Source organism: Heptranchias perlo, chromosome 1 (genome assembly GCF_035084215.1).
Source record: "Heptranchias perlo isolate sHepPer1 chromosome 1, sHepPer1.hap1, whole genome shotgun sequence".
In the NCBI taxonomy this organism is placed as follows: domain Eukaryota; kingdom Metazoa; phylum Chordata; class Chondrichthyes; order Hexanchiformes; family Hexanchidae; genus Heptranchias; species Heptranchias perlo.
The window spans coordinates 163,522,473-163,535,421 of record NC_090325.1 but is presented as its reverse complement, the minus strand read 5'-3'; the positions used below and the strand labels follow the sequence as shown (position 1 = coordinate 163,535,421).

At 39.2% G+C, this 12,949-nt stretch overlaps 1 protein-coding gene across 8 annotated transcripts in view; it reads right to left on the bottom strand.

Moving 5' to 3' along the window:
* kiaa1109 (KIAA1109 ortholog) overlaps positions 1 to 12,949 on the bottom strand; it is a 460,818-nt gene that overhangs the window by 218,642 nt on the left and 229,227 nt on the right. For all 8 annotated transcript variants that reach the window (XM_067993249.1, XM_067993258.1, XM_067993276.1 and 5 more), the window contains 3 exons: positions 10,012 to 10,164; positions 5,248 to 5,488; positions 2,099 to 2,244 (listed from right to left, as the gene is read on the bottom strand). In XM_067993249.1, coding sequence (XP_067849350.1) covers positions 2,099 to 2,244; positions 5,248 to 5,488; positions 10,012 to 10,164 — 540 coding nt within the window. The remainder of the gene's footprint in view (positions 1 to 2,098; positions 2,245 to 5,247; positions 5,489 to 10,011; positions 10,165 to 12,949) is intronic.

The window sequence follows — 12,949 nt, the reverse complement described above, 5'->3', positions numbered from 1 at the left end:
GTAGCATTGCGTATGGATGGGCAGTGTTTGTTGGTGGGTGGGTGGGTGACGGGAAGTGTGATGCGTGGATCAGTGGTGGTAGTTGGTAGGATGTGCAACTTGACACTAGCATTCACTCACCTTGACCACTCATGTCAAATCATTGAACTTCTTTTGGCACTGCACCCGCTTGCATGGTGCAATGCTTCTGGCGTTGACTTCCTGCGCCACAGCCTGCAGAGCTGCAGTCTGGAGGGTCTCCTGCCACCCTGCGGTACATGTTGGCCGTCCTTTCGTCCACCCCTTCCACCAGGGCCTCCAGTGCATCATTAGAAAAGCATGGAGCCCTCTCTCGTGCCGGTCCTGCTATCCTCGTGGCCATCTTTCCCTCCTCCTAGTAAACTGTGTACCTGCCATTTAAAATGTGCACCTGCATCTTTAAGAGGTGCAGACTGCTGATGACGTGCGCTGTGCACGCCCCATTTCCAACTTCCTCATTCTCCGTGCAGCCTCTCAGCAGCGCGGATAGCACTGGCTGCATGGGGATATCATGGTAAGTGGCAGGCAGCACGAAGTTCACGTGCTGCCTGTGTAGGGGTCATCGGGGGCGAGCTACTAGTGCATCACGCTACCCCCGCCTGAAAACAGCCCTTGGAGTTTTTTCCCCACGGTATTTGTAAAGACCTTGTGGGGGGTTTTAAATTTTCAAATGAAGTACACTCCACATAACACAACAATGGCTAGGTTGTTAATGGGAAGGATCTCAAAGACATAGTACAGTATATTTATTATTTCATTTAAACATCAGAATAGTTCCGCACTGATTTACCCTTCCTGTATCGTACAACTATGGCACACCCTTTTTTTTGTCAGAAGTAGAATATTTATATGAGTATAAAAAATACAACTGTAACTCTAACAGAACCACACATGTATGGGCCCAAGAGATGGTTAGGGGACATTTTGACACTTCATTGAATGAAAGAGACCCTACAAAGAAGGTAATCCTACCTTCTTCCAAATTTAATATCATCTATGGCAGTCTAACTTTGTGGTATCTAAGAAGAGGAAGGTGCCCATTCAATCCAGACAAAATACTGCAGCCAAAACAAATCTGCAAAATTGCAGATTGTCCGCAGCTATAAATCTAATCTAAAGAATAATATCCGGTGAAAATATGAAGCTTTCTCCATGCAGTGTCTTTGTGGCTGCTGTCTAAGTTGATCAATTTTCTTCAAGTTAGCCAAGCAATAATCCTAATAAAATTTTGGTAACAAAATGCAAATCACTTGCTAGCCATTGTTTTCAACATCAGATCCAAGAGTTTGTATTTGGTTAGAAACAAAAAGTTGTCTTAAGTTTTATGAATAAATTTGGTTCTGTTCTGAAAAAAATCTCCGTACTTACAAATGGAAATCTACATTCCATATCTAAATTGTGAGGAGCTTGCTAGATTGAAAGAAGATTGTGTGATGCAAAAGGAATTCTGAAATCAGTCGAAAGGAATCTGGTTTAAGGTTTGCGGACAGGCCAGCCATCACTGAATAACCATTAGGGCCTGGAACTCATTGGTTTGTGTCACCAGAGACGATGGCTGCAGTGCACAGACTTTGCCCTACAATGACTGGTGAGCATCTTACTCAATTCCAGGGCTGACTTCAGTGCCAGGATAACTTGTGAGTCCAAGTCAGATTTGACAAGAGGTCATGCTGTGTTTGGAAAACAGTCATCTATCAAGCCCATCAATAATGGCAAAGGTTCATGTGAATTTGGAACAGTGTATGAAACACGTTAACACAGATGCTTTTACTCAATACTACAAGAAAGAATTACAAAAAAACCGAAGTGCAAACTGTGACTTATAAAAACAAAAATGCAGACCATGTTTTAGCAATTAAGCAGAACTGAAAAACTATTAGGTGCATTTAATATACCAGTTATCAATCAAATTGAAATGCATAATATTACACACTGAAGATAGGTTTGAAAACGGATTTGTAAAACTGCAGACAAAGAAATAAAATAATTTAAGAGGACATCATCAGTCCCGATAGATAAATAAACCTGTAAAGTAGACACATCAAGTCGTTATATCACAAGCACGTTATATTTCACCTACTTTTATTTTAACAGTGGAATCGTGTGCATGAGCATTTGTTTTGGATAACTTTCTCATGATGTCAGAGCCAGTTACTGGTACGGAGGATGCTCCACCTGCTGGTTGACGGCTACTTTCCAAAAGCATGGTGTGTTCACTCACTGTCGCTGCAACAAAGGACAAGCAGTAATGAGAAAACCATCAGTGAAAAAGCTTTGACTATCCAACATGCATCAAGATTAAATGCTGCAATCTGTAATGTAAAACCTTGTGTTATGAATAAAGAGTTTGTTATTTACAAAAATGCATTTATTCTCTAACAACTTAATTCTTTTACTACAAAATTGCCATCAAAACACACAGACACTGATCAAATACACCGTCACACCTTAATTCACCAATGCTATGGTAAATAGTCAAGAAGGAAATATTTCTTTTGCAAATTTAGTTTCAGCAATAAACCCTGAGGTATAACTACAACCAAAATCTAAACCCAAACCTTCTTTCCAATGTCTTCCATAAGTATCCAGATAGAATATATTAAGAGTATGCAATTCCCTTGTAACATGAGGCTAAGTAAAATCCAGTATCATTGCACTTCAAATCAAGCCTGTATACAATCTTCTTTCTGTTACTGTACCCAATTCTTATAAATGGGAACTTGACAAATACATAACAAATCCTCTCCTTCAATCGCCATATAAAAAAGCCACAATGTATATGCAGGAAAAGGTTGAGAGATCCATCATGCACTCCATTTAGTAGTTTTAATCTCTCAGGAAAAGATTCTGCCAAGTTTCTCCGTCTCGACCAAAGAAGTAAATCAAGCAAACTCCTCAATACCAAACTAATCTTACATACTATTATTATTTGTCCTTGACCAGCTATATATTTCTCATCCTCAATGCTTCATGGTACCAGCAGCTCAGGAGCCATGATGTTCACACATCAGTCAATTATCTGTATCTGAACTTATCCTTATCCTAACCAGATATTCATCAGCTTCATTTTTACAGCTTTTAACTGAAAGAGGACCTAGTGAAGACTGATTCTTTCAAGAAATAAATAAATGGATTTTTAGAAGAACAGGCGATCACAGTATAGTAGTAAATTAATCTGGAAATTATTTAATGGGTTGAGACCTTCTAGGTTTGCCTGTTCACACATCAGAAAGTAATTTTTAAACAGAGGACTTCTGGTTTGGCATGGGGTTTTTTTTTGTCTCTCAAAGAAGATGGTGGAGGAGGAAAGGAGGGTTGGTATATGGCAATGGAATCAGCAAAAGAATAGGGTAAACACATAGGGCCAGATAGCCTTTTCTTGTTAGGGATACATAAACATAAACTGCTTTAGTAGGGAATGTATTCCACATATCCCTCCCCTGTATGGAAAAAAAATCCTAACATTGAGATTTCTTTGAGGGCTTTCAATTTTATACTCCTGTTGCGTCATTCTGGGCTCACAGTCCAAGTTAAATAATCAGCTTGTTATCTATTATTATCTACTCCTCTCAACACTTTAGAAGCCTGGATTTTTCAGGTCCAGTCTTGTTTTCCGTAACAAATATAATTTGTGCAAGTATCTCTTCATATCTTGGAGCCTACATCATCTTAGGTGCTCTTCTTACATTCTCCCTTTCCTAAAATGTCTTTTTGAAGTTAGGGTGCTTAGATTGTACTCAAAATTCCAAAATATGACCTCCACAGTGATCTCTAACTGGAACAACTTATTTAAATTTACAGTCAAAAATCTTTGAAATCTAAATATGTGAACAGATTTTATGATAATATGTGGCACACTTCAACCTATGCCTTACCCTGATCACAAATGCCATATTTGTGAGCCTGTTCCCAGTAGTTTTCACTTCCTTCCATACAAATTTATGTTAAAACTTACTTCTGTTTCAAATATTAATATACCAGTGGATTTTCTATCAATCAGGAACTGAGAGGTCGTAGAATCTTCTGTTATTCATTTCTAGAGTGCGACTCTACTTGAAAAGAACGTGGGATGATGAACAGTACCAAACATCGAGCACTTCTTTCCAATGTCAGCACCCAGTTGCGTGCCAAATTAAATTAAAATCTCTTCCATTTTTTCTCTTGTCTCTCATCTGCTGAGTTGGGGTACGGTGGCTCACGGTAGGGCTGCATCTATACAATCTCTTGCCTAACTGAGCATATAAACTTGCAAATCTGGACCAGAAGTTTTTAAGCATTTATCTGACCATGAAGGACAAAGCTGAACCATATTTTCTCAACCGATTCCTATAAACAGGAATTTCCAACTCAACAGTGATAAGGTATGGGAATGCTAGCTACTTTTTGCTCATCCTAAGCTGGGAACACTGAGGCCAATTTAGCATTCCTGGTAAGATCAGTTAATCAGCAGAGAATAGAAATTGAACCTAGGACTTTCCTGGTCTTTATGCTTCAGTAACACATCATCTATCTAGTGTATTTAGGCACTGAGTTATAGGGGGAGCCATATAAAATCTAATTTTGACAATACATGATAGTCTTCACCCCCTCCAACCATGGGCAATCCAGCTACAATGTATTAACTGAACTGTCCACTGGGACGGTGGTATATTTAATGAAAAATAAGATTTCCATTCAGCATACAGTGCAGCTCTACAGTCCAAGAGTGTTGAACTAGGTTCAGGCACTCTGTTGTCATATAAACAGAAGATTAAACTTTTAAATTGGGAAACCAATTCTATTTGAAGTGGTGATGTAACATCCTTAAGCTGCCAGTAGTCTGGAATCTGCTTTTCTAATACTGTGGAGTGGATTTTAAAACACGGGCAACAATGGAAGAACATTGGTAGTCCATAGAAGGCAAAATGACAGCCTGCAGCAGTCATCTGTGTTTGCCTCAGCAGTGCTACATCTTCAGTGATGTGGCGTAAAAAAATCATCACCTGAGCTGGCATTCGATGGCATTGGAGACATTATATTAAAGCAGTGCAGAGCAGTCAGAGGTGCCTCTGGATACATATAAATATAATGTATTAACACAAATTTAATTATTGGATACAAGATCACAATTGGGATACTTGTGAGCTTCGTTTGAGCATTTGTTTAAATCATACATATAAACTTCTTCAATGGAAATGTTCTGTTGTGAAGTCAGCCTATGCATTTACAGACTAAAGTGCATTTAATTACCAGCATCAAATTCAAATTCTGCTCCATCAGCACTTGTGTCACTCTGTATGGCTCCTCCATTGTCCAAGCCACCAGCTTGACGGTCAGCCTGTGAAGCTGGTTGTGGCTTTGGCAGTTGAGCTGGTCTAAGCAGTAAACTAACTCCTTTGAAGGCTGGAGTGACGACTATGAACTTCATCCACTGCCTTGCTAATGCCACCAAGCCCTTCTTTAGAGTGACAAGGGCAGGAAGACCATTGTTCTGCAACAAATAAAACAATAGTTGGCATATATTATGCAGATTTTTATCTGAATTATAAACATAAATGGATTTTGCCTGGGAAGTTTTTAAATTCTGATGTCTAGGCCTTGGGAGAGGATACAGAGGAGATTCACAAGAATACCACCAGGGATGAGGAATGTCAGTTATGCAGAGAGACTGGAGAAGCTGGGGTTGTTCTCCTTAGAGCAAAGGAGATCAAGGGGAGATTTAATGGAGGTGTTCAAAATTATGAGGGGTTTTGATTGAGCAGATAGGGAGAAATTGTGTCCACTGGCAGGAGGGTTGGTAACCAGAGGACACAGATTTAAGATAATTGTGGAGAATTGTAAGATAAATGAGGAGTTTTTTTTTAAACTCTGAGTTATGATGATCTGGAATGCACTGCCTGAAAGGTGGTGGAAGCAGATTCAATTGTAACTTTCAAAAGGAAATTGAATACTTGAAGGAGGGAAAACTGCAGGGCTATGGGGAAAGAGCAGGGCAGCGGTGCTAATTGGTAGCTCTTTTAGACAGCCAGCACAGGCATGTGCTGTATGATTCTATATTCATTTATTTCAATCCATTTTAGTGAATGTCTCTATATGCAAATTCACATATTATTTACACACACACACACACCAGTGAACAGAGTAACGTGGGTAATCAGTCATGGGTAATTTTCCTTTCCATAGTAATATTTATTTTCCTTCAGACCCCAATCATTTCCATATAAAGATGATTCTACTATTTCATAACATTATGTATCAATTTGATTGACAACATCAAAGTTCAATACAGTGGTTACATGGATCTACACCTACTCAGGCAATTGCTTTCAGAAAGGAATTTATAGTCCAGCTGATTGGAGGGCAAAACGTGATATTTATTATCAATTCTCTCTGAACTGAAATTGGGTTAACCTTTTCCTTGTCATCAAGCTTTCCAATAGAGTTCTCATGTATGCACAAAATAATAATAGTTTTTAAAATAAAATTATCTTTTTATGTAGCATAAAGTGTAGCCCATTTACAAAAGAAACTCAGAAAAGGCTATGCATGGAACAAATAAAGGAGAAGGATTTTCACAAAATCATTAACTGCACAGAAAATACATTAATCCAGCTCTAAGCATTTCCAGACCAAATGATCTGACACAATTTTGGTCTGAGCCTTTTGCTTAGCAGGTTTAACCTCACCCAAATACATATTAATGTGCTCCCAAGATCTTGAACATCAACAACAAATATAAATGTAACAATTTAAATGTGAACATTGCAAGATTGCAAGTAGCAATCGTTCTTCGAAAATGCATCTTCAATTAATTAACTGTAGTTTCAACTCACAAGGTCATTAGCAACCTCAGTTCTGCAATCTACACAAAACACTTATTTTAAAAACAGTACCAAATGAACTTATTTTTAGAAAAAAAAACTTTGTTTCTGTCCCAACTTTTCTCATGTACACCAATTATAATACTTAAAGGTGAAAATAATCATACATTAAGTACAAGTTGTATCAACTTGACTCAGAACATATGACCTTCTGATTCAGAGGCAAGAGTGCAAATACAGTCCCATTCCACAACTTGATCACATAATAAAGACTGACACTTCAGTGCAGTACTAAGGGAATGCTGCATTGTTGGAGGTGTCTACTTTTGGATGAGTCATTAAACAAAAACCCTGTCTGCCTGCTCAGGTGGATGCATCGATCTATTCGGGAAAAAAAGCAGAGGAATTCTCCTGGTGTCCTGGCCAACATTTAACGCTCAAGCAACACCACCAAAACTGATTAACTGGTCATTTATCAAATTGCTGTTTGTGGGACCTTGCTGTGTACAAATTGGCCAGTACGTTTTCCTACACAACAGTGACTACACTTCAAAGGCAATTCACTGGGTGCAAAAGAAGTGGAGAAAAAGAAGGGTTAGGACAAATGTCCGGTTCACAATACAGTAGAAAACCAAGCTAAATACAAAAAGTACAAAGGAGATCTAAAGAAGGGAATTAGAGAGGCAAAGAGAGAGAGTATGAGAATAGATTAGCAGGTAACATAAAAGGGAACCCAAAAATCTTTTAAAAAACATATAAATAGTAAAAGGGTAGGGCCGATTAGGGACAAAAAAAGATCTTGTGGAGGCAGAGGTACTAAATGAATACTACGCATGTCTTCATTAGAGAATGAAGACATGCGCAGTTCCACATAGTTCACCTCAGGAAGGAGGAAGCCTCCGAAAGCTTGTGAATTTAAAATAAAATTGCTGGACTATAACTTGGTGTTGTAAAATTGTTTACAATTCATTAGAGAAGAGGATGCTGCCAATGTAACAGTAAAGGAGGAGGTAGCAGCGATATTGGATAGGATAAAACTAGATAAAGAGGAAGTACTTAAAAGATTGGCAGTACTCAAAATAGTGATGAACTGTTGTTTTTCAGACTGGAGGTAAGTATACAGTGGTGTGCCCCAGAGATCAGTATTAGGACCACTGCTCTTTTTGATGTATATTAATGACCTGGACTTGGGTATAATTTCAAAGTTTGCAGATGACACAAATGTAGAAATCAGAAATGTAGTAAACAATGTGGAGGATAATAACAGACTTCAGGAGGACACAGACAGACTGGTGAGATGGGCAGACACATGACAGATGAAATTTAACGCAGAGAAGTGTGAAGTAATATATTTTGGTAGGAAGGATGAGGAGAGGCAATATAAACTAAATGGTACAATTTTAAAGGGGGTGCTGGAACAGAGAGACTTGGGGGTGTATGCACACAATTCTTTGAAGGTTGTAGGGCAAGTTGAGAAGGCTGTTAAAAAAGCATATGGATCCTGAACTTAATTAATGCACGTAACCCCACCAGCAAAAAGGGGGAAAAAATTTATATGTTTTTTAAAATTCTCTCTCTCTCTCTCTCTCTGCCATTTTGAGTTTCTTTCTGCCTGCCTGTGTAAAAGACACAATGTATATCGAGTGTACTGGGACGTGCTGTTCTCCGTGACTGGCCTGTTTGAATAACAACGACACCTTTTGATTGGTGTGATGCTGTCCCAACATCGTATAAGATATGCGATTTGAGAACCTTTTCATTCAATCATCTGACGAAGGAGATAATCTCCGAAAGCTTGTGATTTTAAAATAAATTTGTTGGACTATAACCTGGTGTTGTAAGATTCCTTACATTTAATTAATGCAGGCATAGGGTACAAAAGCAAGGAAACTATGCTAAACCTTTATGAAACACCGGTTAGGCCTCAGCTGGAGTATTGTGTTCAATTCAGGGCACCGCACTTAAGGAAGGATATCAAGGGTGCAGAAGAGATTTACTAGTATGGTATCAGGGATGAAGGACTTCAGTTATGTGGATAGACTGGAGAAGCTGGGGTTGTTCTCCTTAGAGCAGAGAAGGTTAAGAGGTGATTTGATAGAGGTGTCATGAACTGTTTTGATAGAGTAAATAAGGAGAAACTGTTTTGAGTGGCAGAAGGGTGGCGAGAGGGCACAGATTTAAGGTGATTAGCAAAAGAACCAGAGGTGACATGAGGAAATATTTTTAAATGCAGAAAGTTGTTCTGATCTGGAATGTACTGCCTGAAAAAAATTTACATGGCTATGGGGCAAGAGGAGGGGAGTGGGACTAATTGGATAGCTCTTTCAAAGAGCACGATGGGCCGAATGGCATCCTTCTGTGCTGTATCATACTCAAAACTATAAAATACTTTGCAACATCCTGAGGGCATGAAATGCAAGTTTCTTCTTTCTTTCTTTCCATCCTCAGCTGGGCACCACACTATAAGAAGGATGTGAAGGCCTTGGAGAGGGTGCAGAGGAGATTTACCAGAATGGTACCAGAGATGAAGGACTTCAGTTATGTGGAGAGACTAGAGAAGCTGGGATTGTTCTCCTTACAGCAAAGAAGGTTAAGGGCAGATTTAATAGAGGTGTTCAAAATTATGAGGGGTTTTGATAGAGTAGATAGGAAGAAACTGTTTCCATTGGCAGGAGAGTCAGTAACCAAGAGTACACAATTTAAGATAAATGGCAAAAGAACCCGGGGGGGGGGGGGGGGGGGAAGGAGGAGAATTTTTTTTAACGCAGCGAATTGTTATGATCCAGAATATATTACCTGAAAGGGTGGTGGAAGCAGATTCAGTGGTAACTTTCAAAAGGGAATTGGATATAAACTTGAAAAGGAAAAATTTGCAGAGCAATGGGGAAAACGTAGGGGAGTGGGACTAATTGGATAGCTCTTTCAAAGAGCTGGCACATGCACAGATTAGTCCCAGATTAGTCCCAAGCCATTAGCTGCAAAGCACAACAGCAGCACATCACTCCATGGGTTCAGCAAGAGGCAAGTCCTTACCGTTCATTGTACACTATTCTATTGAGTGCACAAAGCTACTTTTCCCAGCAAGGTAATTAAGAAATACACCAAGAACACTTGTATATTTATAATTAAATAGTTTTAGTCAAACAATTTTCACACTTCCGAATTGTTTACCCCAAATGTTATGAATGCTTACCATAGTGGCATCCTCGATAACAGAATAGTCTGCCTGCTGCAAGTAACGATGAAGTATATTACACAATAAACAGGAGGGGTTTTCCTGTAGATAACGCGCTAATTTGGTAACTCTGTTGTACTTGCTCTTCAATGGAAAATGTACACTCTTCCTCTGAAAGTAATCAATGAGAAAATGGAAATATAAATTATACTAGTATTTATGTAAAATAAAATATCTAAAACATTCTCATTTTGCCACACAATTGATTATTCAACTTCAATCAATACTCCAAAAAAATACAGAAAATAGATGTTCAACAGACACTCAATGATCAGGACAACTGCATTTTGTTGAGATAAAATGATCCATATTTAATGCAGTTGTCTTCATCATTGAGTGTCTGTTGAACATCTATTTTCTGTCTTTTTTTGGAATATTGATTGAAGTTGAATGGGCAAAACTGTGGCAAGCGGATTTCAATGTAGGCAAGTGTGAGGTCATCCACTTTGGACCTAAAAAGGATAGATCAGAGTACTTTCTAAATGGTGAAAAGCTCAAAATAGGTCCAAAGAGACTTAGGGGTTCATAGATCATTAAAATGTCATGGACAGGTACAGAAAATAATCAAAAAGGTTAATGGAACACTGGCCTTTATATCTAGAGGAATAGAGTACAAGTGGGTAGAAGTTATGCTATAGCTATACAAAGCCCTGGTTAGACCACACCTAGAGTACTGTGTTCAGTTCTGGGCACACACATTAGGAAGGATATATTGGCCTTGGAGGGAGTGCAGCGTAGATTTACTAGAATGGTACCTGGATTCCAAGGGTTAAATTACAAGGAGAGATTACACAAACTAGGGTTGTATTCCCTGGAATTTAGAAGATTAAGGGGTGATTTGATCAAAGTTTTCAAGAAATTAAGGGGAACTGATAGGGTAGATAGAGAGAAACTATTTCTGCTGATTGGGGAATCCAGGACTAGGGGACATAGTCTAAAAATTACAGCTACGACTTTTAGGAATGAAGTTAGAAAACACTTCTAAACGCAAAGGGTCGTAGAAGTTTAGAACTCTCTTCTGCAATCAGCAGTTGATGCTAGCTCAATTGTTAATTTTAAATCTGAGATTGATGTATTTTTGTTAACCTAAAGTATTATAGGATATAGGGCTATGGCAGGTATATGGAGTTAGGTCACAGATCAGCCATGATCTCACTGAATGGCAGAACAGGCCCGAGGGGCTAAATGGCCCACTCCTATTCCTATGGATCAGAAGCAGCACTACTTAAGAAATTCTTGTAGCATACTTTTGGGATAGTTGATTTTGCACATTATGAAACAGGAGGCTTTAAGGTACCTATTGAGAGGGGATAAAATCTCAATGTCGTTACCTGTGACAATAGCACTTCTTATCATAACCACAACTTTTTAAACACACTATCTATTCTCAATACGGCCCACTGAAAATTCCCATTGATAAAAATGACTAATCAGAGGCATTTGAGCCATACATTGCTTTCTGACACCCCAAAATGAGGCAAGAGCCAGTGGATATACTTGCAGGAAGGCTATGTTCTCAGATGGTCTGTCAAAATACATCAGGATGGTATCTGGTGCCAGGTGCCATTTACACAGCACTTGGCAATTGTACACAACACTGTTGCTGACACTCAGTACTTCAAAGATCAGAAATTCCATTCAAGTTGTGAGGAATTATATAGAATCAGATCCCTTCACAGCTATGACAACACAAGGTTGCTGGACACTCTTCATGGGTCAGAACTCTCACTAAACAGCTTTATCACTTGGCAGGCTGGTTGTTTCCTAGACAGACTTCCGAATTATCTGTGGTTGAGATCTTAAAGATCCTATGAACATGTGTTCCCAGACAAAATAGAAGAAATCTATTCTTTGGTGCTCTGGCTAAGTTGTCAATTCCATTTCTTGAAGGTTCCTTCATTACCTAAAACATCATCTTGATCTCAGTTTCAAATCAAGCTCTGTAACTGCTCATGTGATGGCAATACCTGTCCTTTACCTTCCCTTGGACCACATCCTTTAGATTAGATTCATGAATGGAGCCCAGATGAATTTACAGTTCCAATTTGGAGATACCCCAGACCTGAAATTCTGTAGGGGTGCTCTCAGTCTTCCCCATAACTACTGTGGGATATCAGTGGAATGCCAGGGAAACGGTGGAAACACCTATTTTCAGCTCTTTACACCATTTTTCTGGGGGTTATGGTGGGAGGTCAGGAGAACCCCCATGGAATTTCAAGGCCCCCATCTTCAAAATTAATTTAGAATATCACACTGCTGAATCTGGAGGAGAAAGAGGTGAGCTGGAGTGGGTAATCTAACTGAAACATCGCTATGTAATAGTCCATGCACAGCTGTAGGCAGACTCTCAAAAAAACCTCAAGTAAATCAGAAGTGCAGAGCCATAAATTACAGCACAACGGGATACACATTGCTGCTGTCTGTACTTGAGGTAACCTCATCAGAATGCATTATTGCTGCATACAAGCAATATGTTTCAGCTTCTCAATCTACTGGAGTGTGTTCTCTGGTATATGCTTATGAGACAAAGATCTGCAGTCAGCTCATGAATCTACTGCAGAGAGTGCTTTTTGTCATATATCATGAGGCAAAGATGTACAGTGGGGTCACCTTGAGAAACGAAAAACCTGCTGAGTGAGTTTGGTTGTATCCCAGTCTATTTCTTGCCCCCATAACACCAAACGCTTTGAATCTATTATAAGGCACAGTAAGTTATGTGGATGGGAGGAGGAAGTTACAAAGGGTCATAGACAGACTAAGTGAGTGGGCAAAACTATGGCAGATGGATTTCAATGTGGAGAAGTGTGAGGTCATCCACTTTGGATTCGAGAAAGACAAATTTTCTTAATGGTGAGAGACTAGGAGCTGTGGAGGAGCAAAGGGATTTAGATGTCCA